This window comes from Tauraco erythrolophus, chromosome 4 (genome assembly GCF_009769465.1).
Source record: "Tauraco erythrolophus isolate bTauEry1 chromosome 4, bTauEry1.pri, whole genome shotgun sequence".
Taxonomy (NCBI): domain Eukaryota; kingdom Metazoa; phylum Chordata; class Aves; order Musophagiformes; family Musophagidae; genus Tauraco; species Tauraco erythrolophus.
The window spans coordinates 84975542-84991702 of record NC_141468.1 but is presented as its reverse complement, the minus strand read 5'-3'; the positions used below and the strand labels follow the sequence as shown (position 1 = coordinate 84991702).

Genomic DNA, 16161 nt, shown 5'->3' with positions numbered 1-16161 from the left:
CCAAGCACATGTGAATCCCTCTGACATACTAATGCTTCCTGTAACAGCAGTATTTAAAGAAGAGTTTAGCATTCCTTTCAGATACTGGGAACGCTAGATATAGAACCATCAAGAAAGTAGATTGGTTTCTTCAAGGCTGCTGAAAAATTCCATAGTTAGTATATGGGGTAGCAAAGGGCTAAACCAACCTGAAACTATGGAAATACTGATAAACACATAATAGATTAGCTGAGGAGGGTGATGCAAACACACCTAAGAGGTTCTGCACAGAGAACTTCCAAGCGTGGAACAGTGATAGCAACTCTCAACCAGATCCTGCAGAGCAACTTGGTGCTCAAGAAGTCAGATGCAGTCAGCTACAGTTCAGCAACGTCCCCTGATTTTCTCCAGCCTCCTGCGGCCCCAAGCATGAGACCTGAGTTTCATGTAGGCAAGCCTGAGTTCAGTTAGCTCAGAGCTTAAGGACAACACATGGACACTAACAAAACCCTTCCTGACGTGAGCCAGGTCCATAAGGAGGTAATTTGGCATCTCTGCACATGGCACCATGTTTCCAAGGCTACCAGGGCGCTCAGCTTCAAGGCTGGACCCCACACCACATCAATGGCTTGGGCTACAAATAACGGTATACTCAGCTTACTCTTCTCAATGCATCAGAGCTGGGTGAGTAGCCAGGAGTAATTAATTTTAAAATGTTAGTTAAACAGCATTTGCACTTTCAAAATCAGCAAGTCATCTCTACCCTCTCCAGGAAATATCTTATCATAAAGGCTAGGATATAAATGATTGAGGATTTCCAGATACCTGTGAATGAAACAAGAATCCTTACCTCTCAACATCTACTCATCAGTAGCAATAAACAAAAGTAACTGCATTCCTAAAAAATTACACAGCTCCTGCCAGCTTTTCACTTATGTTGCTGAACTTAAAGCAGAAACAAATGGAAGCCATTTGGGGCTCTTCCCAAAATAGATACAAGAATTGGAACAGAATTATCATTGGTTGCTAAATAAAGGAAAAACTGTAGCATAGAAACTCTGGAATCATATTATCTTCACTCCAGACACTCAAGAGATTACTACTCCAAAAAAATAAATCTGGACTAAATCTGGCTCAGAAGTGCAATGGGCTCTAGCTTTCTTACATAAATGCTTACAACAGCACAAGCAATGGGTCAGGCCATGGAAAATATACCAATAAGAGGTATTAAGAAGTATTTATTTGCTGCAAACACTAATCTCAAGAAAAACTCCATGCCAGACCTTGCTTCCCTGGCTTCTTAGAGACAGGGCTTGGACCTTGTGTATGTGTCAGGCTTTCCAAAAAGTGCTGAACCTCAAAGTAGACGTGCAATGCTCAGAACAGGTCATTAGATTCACACACATATTACACACACATGCATAGCTCTCAACTCATACATTCAACCTACACAGGTATGTAAAGTTATCTTTACAGAAATTCTTATCACTAGTGAACACACATTTACACACATACCTGCGTATGCACACGACACATGCTGAATTACTACTCTTTTGCAAGTCAATATTACGATACTTTAGGAGGCTGGCTATCAAGAGGAAAATGTATTTAACAATATCAAGAAATTTAACGACACTGGATACACAACTATTTTATTTTCCTTTATTTTTCTAAGATACTTGCATGTATCTTTTATCTATTGTATCTATATTTTAGATACAATATGTATCTATATTTTATTATAATAGATTATAATAATATATTTAAATGGATTATAATTAGGATGACTAATAGTGACGAAAGCCTGCCATTGAACTCCTCTAAGGTGCAAGAGAAACATAACGTTTTTTCTTTTCTCTTTTCAGAAGGATGGGTGGAAGAGGTTACTATGTGTGCAGCAGTGTCCCTTTAAGTAATCTTTTTTTTTGGCTGTGCATCCAGGGCAGCTAATAGTTTTATCAAATACCCTTCACAGCAAGATGACTGTTGCCATGGAAACCATAGAGCAATCATCCCTTACTCTGCAAAGATTGCTCTCAGCTCTCTCCTAAATACAGGTAGCTACTTTTCTCTCAAACTAAATAGGATGGAAGAATGAATTTTACAGTCTGTGTGACAATTCACCTCCAGAGCTTCGTATGGAGACCACAGGGAAAGTTGGGCCTGAAGCACAAAACCCCAGAAAGTACATGCAAGGAAGCCATAAAGAAATTTTGAAACAGGGACAAATTCTGTCAAGTCTGCTATGTAAAACACAGCTTATAGAGAGGATGGAAGATTCTTTCCTTATAGCTCTGTAAGGAGCTATAAGGAATTCTTTCCTTACACCTCTCCTTATTGGAGAGGAGATAGAGGAGAGCTTGGAGATGAACCCAGAGCTTGGTCACTTACCTCTCTCAGCATGTTGTTTTCTTTTTCCTTCTGTTCGAGAAGGCTCTCCAAGTGGTGCACGTGCATCTCTGCCTCAGCCAACCGTCTTGTTCGCTCATGATCCTCTTCGGTGGCTTTTGCGGACAGACCTTTACTCTGCAGCATCTCCAGCAGCTTTTTGATGGACTCATCACGTGCGTTTAAGGTCTGTTTCTGCGTCTCAATGCGCAGTTCCATCTCTTCTAAGGTTTTCCGTAGCAGGAAGAGTTCCTTGGCCTGGCGTTCGTGCTCTGCATGAAGTCGTTGGAAGTTTTCCTCTGTCAGCTCTGCCACAAAGGGCTCACTGGTTCTCGTGCTGCTGTCCTGCTGGAACAGCTGGTTCAGGTCCCGCTGGATCCGAAGCTCATCTTGGAGAGCCTGGATAGTCATCTGCATATGCTAAAAAGAATACATAAAGAAAATCAGAGGATTTCCTTCAGTGGAGAAATAAAAAGAACAGTATGAGTCACATCAGTCCTCCCGAACTACCAACCAAGAGGAAATCACAACACTGACACACCAACATCGTTTTTTGAAAGCAGAATTGAGGTGGAACTGGGTTATACTCCAGAAATTTCAATTCCCTCCTCCTATGCCTGCTAGCGGTTGATTAACACTAGAAACCTCTTACTCGGGTCACTCTCCCACTTCCACCAACGTGAGTGAGTCACTATTTCAAAATGTCAGTAGGCATTTGTCAGTAAGCTGAGAGCTTAAAGTATTTTTGTTCCAAATGTTTGTCTACCCTATAGAAGAAATCTGCATGAGAAGCTCTAGATTAGAATTACAAAGCAGAGGGACACGTGACTATGAGAATTTACGTATCATCTAATAAAGTGTCATCAGCCATGAAGGCTCCTAAGGCCTTCAGTAGTAACGTTACACGTAGCACAGATTTCCCAGTTGACTTATAGAAGAGACTTCAGCGTGTCAGTAAGAGCTACAACTAAAGAAAACTGGGGAGAAGAGTCACATCATACAATTTTACATACGAGATTTTTAGCACGGAACAGAAATTAGCCCCTTACAAAGAGGAATGTGAAGACAATTAAAATGATGAGCAGTAATTTGTGATTGTGCAAGACAACAAATTCTGTCTCCATGACTGTGAATACAGTGGGTTAACATAGGAGAAGCACAGTTTGCCTAGAAAAAAGTCTTCACTTCATATTTAGACAAATAACCATCGTCTTCTCTGCAAGAAAGAAGTATTAAGACAATAACAGAGAAGTACTAACACAACAAACAAAGATCGGATTGCCAGGGATAAGATACCAACCGAGTGATACATCTCTGCTCCCTTAAGAGTGACAGACGTGCCTAAAATTTACTCCAAGTCAGATGGACTGATCCGTAGGGTCTACCTTTACGTTACTAAAATCAGTGTCTGCAATACAGCTACTTCCAGTATTCACTAGGACTAAAGTACTGGTTAATAATCTATTATCAAGCTTGACACAGGAGACACTACTTAGGGCTACAATTTAAAGATGGTGGCAAATTAACACGTTTGACAGAAATCCAAGTACTTCACTCAAATACTTGTGAAAAGGAGATGCAAAAAAGATTTGGTTTAAGTATTGCTTCAGGAATATATTTATCACAATTCTCATGTAAAATTCCTTGGAGATATGCAAAAGCTGTCTGAAAATGGCCCTGGGAGACCAGCTCTAGGTGGTCCTGCTTGAGCAGAGAAGTTGGACCAGCTGACCTCCAGAAATGTCTTCCAACCTCAACCACACCTGGATTCCATGAAAAGCCAACCAACAGAAGACAGCATTTGCAGCACAGTTACCCACCTTTAACCTGTTTTAGAAACAGTTACTGGTTAGTTTGGTTGTATAGAATGGTCCATAAAGGCAGTCCCATCCCATTTTCTTAACAAAGGTCAGTACTTCAGACCAAGCACTTCGCCTCCTTTTATCTTCTGGCCTAAGAAGAGCTTTTTGAAACAAAAGGTGCTGTTTCACAACCAGCTCACCTAAGTCCACACTGCCTCTAAAAGGAATGGTCCAGTTCTCTGTCCTTCCTTAGGTGGCTGGCAATGACAACTGGATCAAAACTCCACCTGGCTGAAAATGAGCCCCATCAAAACCAAACAAAACCATTTTTCCAGCCAGATCTCTGATCCAGTTGACTGTGTGACTACACCAATGCTGATCCTGGTGCAAAGTAGGGGTGAGAATGTGCAGTCAAGAAGCTGGTGGAGAAGAAAATGGAACCATCTTTTATGGTATCAGCATAAACCGACATAATCTTAAATGCGTAGCTTCATGGTTGATTTCAGGTGCTGTAATTGTCTTTTCTTCTATTTCAATAAAAAATACTTGGCAGTTACTAATCTTATTAATTTAAAACCACACTTTAGGTTGCAGAATCTGTTTGATAACATGGCATATGTATATTAGGTGAGGGGATAATTAATTATTCTGTTCTAAAAGGTACATAGTGTTTATGTATCGATGGATGCTCAGATTTATTTTCAAGTCAGCATTTAATAGTATAAAAGAACAACACAAATATCTCAAGGGAATCTATATGGATTTAGACAACGTTTTTAGAAATTACTGGGTTTTGGGTTTTGTTGGTTTGTTTGTTTTTTTTTAATAAAGATTTCAATTTTCATTTATTGTCATTTCTCCAAACCAAAGTGAAAGTCAGAACGTCAGACAATCTCCAAGCCTTAAAACTGAAGCACCCCTACAAACATGCCAGCAGGCAGGTAGGCAATCAAAACTACTACGTCTGTTCAAATAATTCATGTTGATCAAGCTGTAAGAGAAAGCAGCCAGGGAGGCGGAGCGAGCGGACGCGTGGTGTTTGGTTGCCACCAGGTTAAAACCACGACAAAAAGGTTTGCCTCATCCATACCTATACAACACCAACAAAGTCAGCAGGACTACAACAGCAGGAGTGAGAGAATATCCTTAAATTTCATTAAACAATAACCTAGATACAAACCTTACAATTCCAGATATAACTTTACGATTCCATGAGATAATTCCATTTGTAGTTGAGAAGCCCTACTCATCCACAGCTGAGCTGTGTGTTGTCCCTCCAGCTAACAAACAAATTCCCACATGCTTCCACCTGCCTCTCCACATACTGCCACTTCAGCATTTCTTTTCTCCCAGGCAAGAAAAGAGCTTCTTCTCAACAACCACATCATCTGCTCAATGAAATTACTTCCTCTCCTTCCTCTCCTCAGTGTGGTCTCAGAATAAAACTTGGGTTATTTATAAACATCAATGGACTAAATCACCACAACCAAACTCCCACATTTTTACAATTTAATCTACTGTGAAATCTCATTTCAGGCTACATAGGCAAAAACTGTGTCTCAGACCCACAGCCGAAGTCGGAAAAGCCCCCATGCGACTTTTGGGCCAAAGAATTGAAACCTATTGTATGATTGAGAAACATGATGTGAAATAGAATTTCATACCAGAGACAAACAGTATTTATTGGTATCCATCAGTCTGTTACGCAAGGACAAGAGAGTTTGGAACACCCAAAATAAATGGTCAGCAACTGTCACAAATTTGGTTTCCCAGGAAAAAAACAGAGGTGGGGTGAGAGGAAGGGTTAGCACCGAGCTTCTGAATTACTGTCACTGTTCTCTGAACTGCTCAGCTGAGAACAAACTTCATTATGAGCAAAGAAACTGGAAAACTCACCACAGAAAATTATTCTATGCTTTTGACACCCACTCCTTTCCAACATGCAAGATGTATGCAAAATGGGTTCTTTTCTCTGGTTTCCAAAAATTTTTTATGATTTTCAGAATAACGGAACAATTCCCTGTATTAGTTGGCATCATAAATAAATTACTTTTTCAGTTAACATAGCTCATCTTCTATATCATTCCAAAGAAAACATCCTTTTCCCTCTGACAGAGCAGGCAAGTCTTACTAGCTGCTTATCCATTTCTTATCTTCACCTCTAAACCAGTGACTATGCCAGAAAGGCAAAGTATTTTCCAAGTCCACGCGATACCAGCCACTGATGCTTAATCCTATTTCTAGGACCTGACTAGAGACCTCAATCAAATCTGAAAAATACTCCTGAAATTGTCTTATCTAGAAATAAACAAGTAAAAATGCTTTTAATACCACGAGCTTGGTTACGTCGTACTCTGTTGAGTACCAATCGTGCTTTTCTTAAATAGTCTAATAAAGGCAACATAATTAAAGTCAAAGCAATTATGTTGAACCTGTACTATGCTTGAAGCCTATTGCTCTCATTTGAGGCCTTGAGGATTCCCTGTTTTTTTAAGTGATGAAAATTGGTCTTTAAGCCTCACTGCAAATTATAACTCCACCTGCAAATCACGACGACATTTTTGTGGGCACAATTCTCCAGTAAGTCTCTTGCTGGTTACACCCAACACATTTTCACCTCAAATGTAAATCCTACAAGGGTAAGGTCCAAAACCAACCTCTTACCAGCTGCTCCTCTGCCTGTATGACTTCCATGGGGCAACTCAAAAGTGTGTTAACTGGGCTCTATGCAGGGACAGAGTTTGCCTTTCATCCAGCAGCGCAAAAATTTACATTTGGAAGTAGCTGAGCATGATTCAACCTTCGCCTCCACCTAACAAAACTCAAATTCACGTTCCCCACACCTTGGCAGATTGGTTAGAGGAGTTTCCAACCTACACTATGACTACAGCCAATGATAGAGAAGTTTCTTATATTTGGTTCCCAAAGCAGTCCTGTTGTTGCAGTCTCAGGAAAACGCAACCTACCCATTGCTGTACTGGTGAGTTTGGGAACCTTGCTGCAGGCAGCTCTTTTCATCTCTTCCTGTTGAAGCTTTTCCATTTTGCATGGAATATTTAAAGATTCAGTAGGCCTGACAGAAAATACTAAGGAGAGTGCAGCTGCTTATTCTAATTGGTAGAACACACAAGAACAGAGAGACCTGAATAGCAATACTTTCAATTAACTTCACCGTTTATCATCTTACCATTCCAAAAGAAGTGGGAGTTGCGCATTTTAACACACTCAGACAGAAAAAGGAATTTAATTGACACTTACAGCCAAGACCTGTATTCTAACCCTACATTTTAGATCAAAAGGAGGCAGCCATTGCTGCTAGCATGATTTTGAAAAAAAGGATTAAATTCTGACATGCTTTTTAAAGAAAGGATTTCCACACTCATCTTTGCAAGACAGAGCTTGACCTACCAAGCTACGGTGTTTAAGATCCCAATACGCATTTGTCCGTTTGTTTTTGGTTGTCTGCTTCAGTCTATTTGCACTGTGGATATGGTCTTTGTAACTACCATACAAAATTATTCTTTTACACTGGAAGAACATACTCATGAGCAAGAGAATATGAGATGATGGAAAAGACAAGGGCAAAAAAGAAAGAGAGGTCCTACTAGAGTACTTAGTGGTGTGTTAGAAGAGCTTCAGCCGGGGAGACGAAGGTTCAAGCTCTTACTCATCATCTTCATACATCTCAAATGAGTCTTTAGTCAGTAGACAATGAGCTGTCCTCAGGAGGATCTCTGACAAGATATTCCTACAGAAGGAACCGAGATAGATTCTGCTCTGTATAAACACGTGAATATCGACTGACTTAGGAATTTAAACCTACATCTCTCACATCTCAGTGCCATAAAGGAAGATGTATCTCAGCTCAAGGTCTTCGCCTGAATTAGCCAAGGGGCCCCTTAGCATCTCCCAGTGAGCATCGCTGATCAAGACTATTTCCTGCTCAGGGACTGATCTCATCTCACCTCACTCTCCTCTAATTTTTAATCAGAAATTTCACTTCAGAGGCAAGAATTTTTTTTATAACAGAAGTTTGGTTGAAATCAGCAGATTCAATAAAAGTTTCTTAGAAAAATATTATTGACAAACTTCGCTACTGAGAATTTCCTGATTACTTCTACTGTTAACCTACAACGCCAATACATCCTGTGCTGAATAGCAGCTTCATGATGTACACGTTTTTGGCAGTTTTCGGCATATCTGCTCAGTGATCAGGCTGTTCTTATTGCAGCCTTCCAGCACTTAAAGGGGGCCGACAGGAAAGCTGGGGAGGGACTTTTTACAAGGGCGTGTAGTGATAGGACAAGGGGCAATGGATTTAAACTGAAAGAGGGCAGATTTAGATTGGATATAAGGAAGAAATTCTTCACTCTGAGGGTGGTGAGGCACTGGAACAGGTTGCCCAGAGAAGTTGTAGGTGCCCCATCCCTGGAAGTGCTCAAGGCCAGGTTGGATGGGGCTTGGGGCAACCTGGTGTAGTGGAGGGTGTCCCTGCCCATGGCAGGGGAGTTGGAACTAGATGATCTTTGAGGTCCCTTCCAACCCAAACCATTCTATGATTCTATGATTTTTCATGTAGAAAACAGTAAGTGCACGGAAAGACATAGGACAGGTTTGCGGTTTTTATAACATACTACATATTTCTGTATTTATTTTTCAGGATCCTAAAAAAAATAATTTAAGAAAAGAGACAGATGCAATGTGTTAATTGACTAAAAACTAGGTTTCTGAAGATGCCAGTTTATAGCTAACCTCTTATTCAGCTAACTATTTTTAAAGTTGGAGAAAAGAGACAAGCTTTCAGCTACAAAAGCCCTTTCAGGTCTGAAATAGATGTACTTCTACTACCTACACACGTTGCCTTACTTTTGTCTTTAGACCATCAGGACTACACTGCTGCTACTCTGGAAAGATATAATAATTACGACATATTTTACATCAGAAGGACAATGCAGTACAGTCTACCCTCAAAATTACAGCACCAGAGAACAACAGAACTCACAGGAGCTATTCTTGCCAGCAAATTCACATGCACAATCACAAACTTTTGCATTACGACAATTCCTCTCCTGATCCTCACAACAAAAGTGTTTTGAACGTCTGTAAGAGGAAGAACCACGTTGAGCTCAAAAGAGATCACGCGCCAAATGCTGGAATAGGATTTGGTCGCTAGAGGAAATGATTTTCTCTCCCCTTCTCAAAGAGTTAATGTTTTGGCAGCGTTTCTGGGAAATAGATTCTGCTGAACGCGCGGCAGAAGCAGAGGCCTGGCTGGTTGCGGGAGTCCCCGCTGACATTCAGCTGCAGCCCACGCAAAGAAACCGAAAAAAGGGCTAATGTCAGGTGTCCAGCAGGGCTGTGATGAAACAGAGCTTGCTGATTCCAGAAATGCTACCTAATCCCTGTAAGATGGATCAGGGGCTTCAAAACCCTTATTTAAATGGAAACGAATGGGTGATTTTTATAAAGTTTAGCTTAGATAGAAAATACAGCTATGATTTTAATAGGATTTAATTTGGGAGAGTCAAAGAAAGAGACTTGTATTTTAAAGACAACCATACATTGCATTATCTCTGAGACAGCAGAAGGGCAAGATGGTAAAAAAGCACTATAGATAAAGAGCTTAAGTTGTCAGTAATACATTTGTCAGCTGAACTAGACTCACACAAAATGACTCATTTGGTTTAAGGGGGCAGTGTGCAGCAGCCTAATTCCTTCGCCCCTGTCTATACAGAAAAAAAACCACAACCCAGAAGCACCTCAGCAGGAATGAATTTAAAGTCCAAAAGTAAGCAGAACAGAAACAACCTAATAAACCTGCAGCCACAGGAGAAAGAAAACTGCAGGGCATTCACCTCAACTAAGTGTACGAGTACATCCATAAAAAAGGCTGCGAGGTAAAAGAGAATAAATGCAGTACACCAGTTACTCAGTGGCAGATGTTCACATGAAAGATTTTACCTATGGTAAACATGAAGCATCATATCTTGCAAAGAAAAAAACCCAGTATTTATATTTTCAAGGAATAAAGCACATATATACGGAGTATCTGATGCACAGTAAAAATAGAACTTATTCTGAAGAAATTTGTGCACTTACCTGTGTGATAAGAATAAAAATTCTGATTAAGCATAGGCAAACCTAGCAAGCTTCCAACGAACATCAGTTTATCTATCACTTTTTGAACTACGAACATAAATTATGACAGTTTTCTGGCTTCCTAAGGGATGAAGCAATTTGAGCTCTGTGGCAGTTATCACAAATGGTCTAGCAGGCAACAGAACACAAAGGAAAATTATTTCTGAAGTCAAACCACTTAGTCCCAGCTACCAAGTTTCCAAAGGTACATCTACATTAGTAGTTTAGTGTGCTTCAAAAGCTTTTTGTAATGCAAATCTTCCTAGCATCTAGGTTTCACACGCTTTGAGTGTCAGCGTGCTATGATCCTGGATTCTTTTAAGTGCCCCTCATTTTTCTTGAGAACAGGCATTTTGGGATTAGGGCAAACGTTTAGTATTTCTCATCGGAATTGACAAATTTCCATACTGACTTTAACTTCTGTTTCCCACTGGGCTCTCCAAATTGGGTAAGCATTACACTACTTAAATATCATGTTTTATTTATATACAAACAGAAGCTTTGATTATTTGCTTTTATGCTGCTAAAGAAACAAGAGCCCTTGCATATATGCAGTTTCACACATCGAAGCACGATAATTCTTTACAGTTTCTGTCTCTCCTGTCTGGCAAGCACAAACTGCTTTTGTCAGAAACTCTGTTGATAAAATGGATCTTCATGTAAGAGGTTTCTGTAAAAAAAAAAGCCAACACGCAAAGATCAGACTGATATATATTCAGGCCAGCCATGACAGAACTTGTAGAATTCCATCTTGTGCAATTTTGCCTGTGTGTACAACACACCCGATTTCATCCATGGAATAGATTACTTAAAAACGTTGCATCTATGGGATAGGTGCCTCAGTGCCAAATACAGCTTCTGTGAACCTGTCATCCTCTGAAAGCAGTTGGAAATTAGTATGGTACTTGAGGGAAGGAGAATTTTAACATTTACATATGCATAAATGCCTAATATTTTCAAACGAATAGCATCCATATGAAACATGACTCATTTCGTTAACAGATTGGGAGCTTTTTTGCAAAAACATATTCTTACTAGTCATCTCTGTTAGAGAGGTCAGCAGATACATCTTTCCACTAGCTGAAGCAAGGAATCAATCCAAGATAAAAGGTGCTCTGCTACACAACCTTTGATATTGTGCTCAGTATTTTCCAAGAGATGAGCTATGCTCTGAAAGGGAAAAATAGTTGATGACTGATAATGAAAGAGTAGTACACAAAAAATCTATGCACAAGAAAGCCGTTGACTACTCTATCCACATAGGCCTCCACTTGTCACCCCCTCTCCCCTCCTCAAATGTAAGCCATCTTCTATACTAGTTGGTTTGGAGAGATTACGGTATCAATCTCAATGCACACGTGCATGGGTCATACAAGAATATTTTGACCTAAATATTTTGAATAATCGCATCTCTATGCATGAACCCTATACCTCTCAGGTAAGGGTATAAAATATGGAGTAGGTCTGATCTTTAAAGCCTTTTGAATACATCAAGCTTGCCACTGCTGAGGACTGAAGAAACAACAACAAGGTAGGCAGTGATCCATAAATTGGTAATATTTCAAAGAACTAGTTTTAATATAAACCAGTAAGCTTTTCAACTTCTGTTTGCCCACAGCACTACAACGCTTTGTTCTTCATGCCAATGTGGAACACAGCACAGTGGCATCCTTCACCTGCAAGCAACGTCGGAAGATCTCACGAGCTACCTGATTTTTGGAGACTATGGATTGATGGCCACAGCAGTAAGTGTTCTTTCGGAACTTGTGCCCCCAGAAACTGAGGTACTGTCCAGATAAGATATCAAGAGCCACATATTCAGCTGCTCAGCTAAAGAAATGAAGTATGTGCTAGCCCCATCAGACTGAACTACAAAACAGGGACGGTGGCTCACCAGCAATCTGAAAACACTGCAATTTACTGGTGTTTGTTCACCTTTTAAAGACATTTTCTTGAGTGAGAAAAGCAGCAGATGACCAGATATGGCCATAAATGTGACAAGACTGCACGAAGGACTTGATCCTGTCTAATAATAGACCGTGTGACATTCAGGATCTCATAAACAACATACGGCTGTACTGTGCCACATGAAAAGTTCTTGCCAATGGAGTCTTTGTGCAATGTTCACCCAAGACGGGGAGATAACCAACAGCAAAAACTAGCTGCTGCCTCTCAACTGCACAGACCACGAGTAGACTGAGGCTTTGCCAGCGGCCTCATCACTTTCCTTGTGCTGATTAGATGGCAACCTTGCAAGGCAAAAGTCATCTTCAAGAGATGACTATAGAGTAAGGAGGCCCTGTACGCCCAACACCTCATCCCGCTGTTTCACAAGAAGACGAGATGAATTTGGCTACGTCATGGTAATACTTCCATCCTTGCTTTACTTGTTCATAGTCTCTCCAATATGCCTTCCTAACTGCTTTCTATCCCACACATATTTGTAGGCATTGCATCTTCTTACACTTGCCATATCATCAATTCTTCAGTGAAAGCAAAACAAGTTTCCTGGAAAAGCATTCACACATGGTTTTCTTGTTTTCTTATTTTTCCACAATAAGGAACAACTGCAGACTTTCATACCCAATTGGTCCAAATTCCTAAAGGCCTAAAACGATAGCAGAAGCAAAAGCAGTACCCAGGTACATTCATCAGCCACTGTGGAGGACTGTAAGTTGTGCACTGCTATAGACAGGAAAAAACCCTCATTCATTGTCCCTTCTTGAAGAAAGAAGTATGGGCTTTTTTAGACTTATCAATGCACAGCAGTCAGCCACAATGGCACCAATTGTTTTAAGTCTATTTTGCAAGATTAGGGCTTGAAGTTCTCTCATAAACAAGTCAAGCTCTTGCCAAGTTGAAGACATGCACCCATTCCATCTTCATCACTTTTCATATTTTCTTTGAAATGCAAGAAGGTAGAAAATAGAAATCAATTTTTAACAAAATTTACGATTGCAGCAACCATCAGTGAGACTTAACTAAGCCTTTTCCAACCTGTGGCTTTTTGACATGATAGATGTTATCTTCTCAGCTCTCTGCCACGAAATATTGGCTGCACTCACAAAGGAACAAATTTGAAAATGTTTTTTTCTGGATACATCAAGTCTCTTATGCTGAGTACAGGTTTGGGAAGACATGCAGATCAAATGTGTTACTGGAATTTCAGGATAAATTTAGAATGTGGCTGCAGTAATCATTGTCTCTGTGAAAGAACATATAAAAAATCTCTGATCAAAATGTTCTGGCACTTATCCTCATGCTGAAATGACAGCAGCACCTTTGACAGCAAAGCAGAACACAGCACATTACACTGGGTTCTACAGGAGCTTTCTGTGACCTTTAAGAGGCAACACAATATCCCCTTGAGGGAGTTCAAGAGAGAAGTGATAGGAAAGCATGAAGAGAAACTTGGATAGCTCTGGAAATGAGGAGGCCTGGCACAACATGCCTGAATAGGAGACATTCAAATTTCTGTTACAGTGATAGATGCTAGGCTCACATGCTGCTTTGGAAGTACAAAGTCAAGGGCTTTCATTACGAACATCTTTACTAGATCCTAGAATGTGATGAAAATACCTAAACAGAAAAGTTCCTCCATTCACAAGAGTGGTTCTCCCCCTCAGCCGTCTATCTGGTAGGTATGAGAATTTTCAAAGCAAGAAGAGGCAACTTCATCCAGCAGCAGTGTTCAAGCCACCCAACACTCAGGTCATCAGGTGCAGTAACTTGGGTTCTTAGTGCACATCAGAAATGCATCTGATCAGAATGTGAATCAGACAAAGGGTATCTGCAATAGGACTGACAGCTACAATAACTTCTGTCAATGAAAAGCTTTAATACTGTCCTATCGAACCTCGCACATCACTCTAGGAATCAAGGGAACAGACAGAAGAATATAAAGGAGAGCAGACTTAATTGTAACAAGTACAAAACTATCTAACACAGAATAGTCTTGCATTGCCCATGGACCAAAATGGACAATTGGTATTGACTGTGTTGGTAAAATCATTTAGGGTATATCTCTCACTGAATGAATACTGGCTCTTAATTACTCTTTTCAGGAACTACTTATTCAGGAATCACTACTACATGGTCATTCAAGCAGTATGTCATGCTGTTAGGCTCCTTGTAGAGCAATGACTGACCTCCCTTTGTTCTTTATATACCAGACTGAGAACATGCAACTGCTCAAGTTCTGCAAAAACAGAGATAAAATGGATAGAAATGCTGTACAACACAGTCTTTTGGTTCTGGTTCAAGCACATTTATGCAAATCATCTTGTAACCAAGTGCTCGGCGTTTAAAAATTATTCAGAGAAGCATTTTAATCTATTGATACATCTGTATGAACAACTGTCAAGAAAGAAAGGAGAATGGAATTCCCTGGAGTGAGTTTGACGTGTCAATCCACCAACTCCAGCAAGAGCTTAAACCTGGCACAAGTGTCTGAACACAGATATTAATCTCAGAGCAGCATCTTTTGTAAAAGACTGTTAATTCACAACTGAAAAAAAACAAATTGAAAGGGCTCGTAGCATGGAAAAATCCGGAAAGTTCATTTGTCTAGTGTTACGCGTTTGATTTTCAGGGAAACAGAACGAGGTGGCTTCTGAAGCCCCAAATTCTCCTCATCTGTTGGGTATTTTCCGTGACTGAGAAAGAATTAGGGAAGGGGTTCCCTCTTTCTAATCCATCTCAGCACAAGGCTGAAAGGCCAATGGTGATACTCATTTAAATGTAAAGTTTAAGGCATAATTCAGAAAAACTTGCTGGGCTTTCCTTGAGAAATAATCCCATATGTCCCCCTTCTCCTCACACTCCTTTCTCGTAGCTTTTGCAGACAGCACTCATTAGGCAGGAAACAGACCAAAAGTTAAATAAAAGTTAAATGCAGCAGAGTTTAGTTCTTTTTTTCACTCAGACAAAGAGATGCCCAGATGAGGTTTACTAGCCAGAAGACTTGTACCCCTAATCAACACACAGACCCTCAACATATTACTAAGAAATCACCCCACAATCCCGAATTTCACAATCCCTGTATTCCATTTAGATTTCACCTAACATGAAGATATGTTTTACTCATTATTAAAATAGTCTGTTGGTAACGTTGCTTTGAGATCCTTTTGCTATGGAGACTGTCAGCAGACAATTTACAAACTCAGGACTGAAATGAAGTGCTCCAAATTCTTCAACTACGCACTAGTCCGACAAATGGAAAGCAGAAATCCATTGTGCTCCCAAATCTGTCTCTCTCTTCCTAGCTACGCACACAAAGACTTCCACAATTTTATCATTTTCTAACATTTATTTCAATTTATTCAATTTTCACCAAAGAACACCTTTTATGTCTGTACTTTAAATTTCATAGATTACGTACCTTAGTCACATAATTCTTTTTAACTCATCTGCATCCCTACATCATTAAGTAAAAGTCATTTTTAAAGTTGAGGTTTCCATTGCAGGTATGGTTTTGGGGTTGGGCTTTTTTTGGTCACAGTTTGTAAATAGTTCACTTTTTCATTCTGATTTAGTTTGCTGAGAAAAGCCTCATTAAAAATCCTTACATACAACATTCAATAAATGTAAAAGGATTACCTGACAACATGATACACTACTATAAAAACAAAACCCCACTATTTGATTAGTTTTACAAGGAAAGGACAGAGCAGCTCCTCTTGATTAACCTACCACGAATGATTCAAGGGAAAAAAAAAAAAAATCAGTGGCAATTTAACTGTTTTATTAAGTGACAACAGTTGAAAAAATTAGCCAGTTATTAAATGCCCTCAAATGCTGTATTATGCAGAATAGGTGAAAAAAGCTTTTTTTTAAAAAAAAAACACTCACAAAA

At 39.8% G+C, this 16161-nt stretch overlaps 1 protein-coding gene across 9 annotated transcripts in view; it reads right to left on the bottom strand.

The window, feature by feature from the left end:
- The window catches only part of ERC1 (ELKS/RAB6-interacting/CAST family member 1), a 278996-nt gene that overhangs the window by 221114 nt on the left and 41721 nt on the right, over nucleotides 1–16161 (bottom strand). For all 9 annotated transcript variants that reach the window (XM_086610616.1, XM_086610613.1, XM_086610615.1 and 6 more), the window contains one exon: nucleotides 2371–2787. In XM_086610616.1, coding sequence (XP_086466742.1) covers nucleotides 2371–2787 — 417 coding nt within the window. The remainder of the gene's footprint in view (nucleotides 1–2370; nucleotides 2788–16161) is intronic.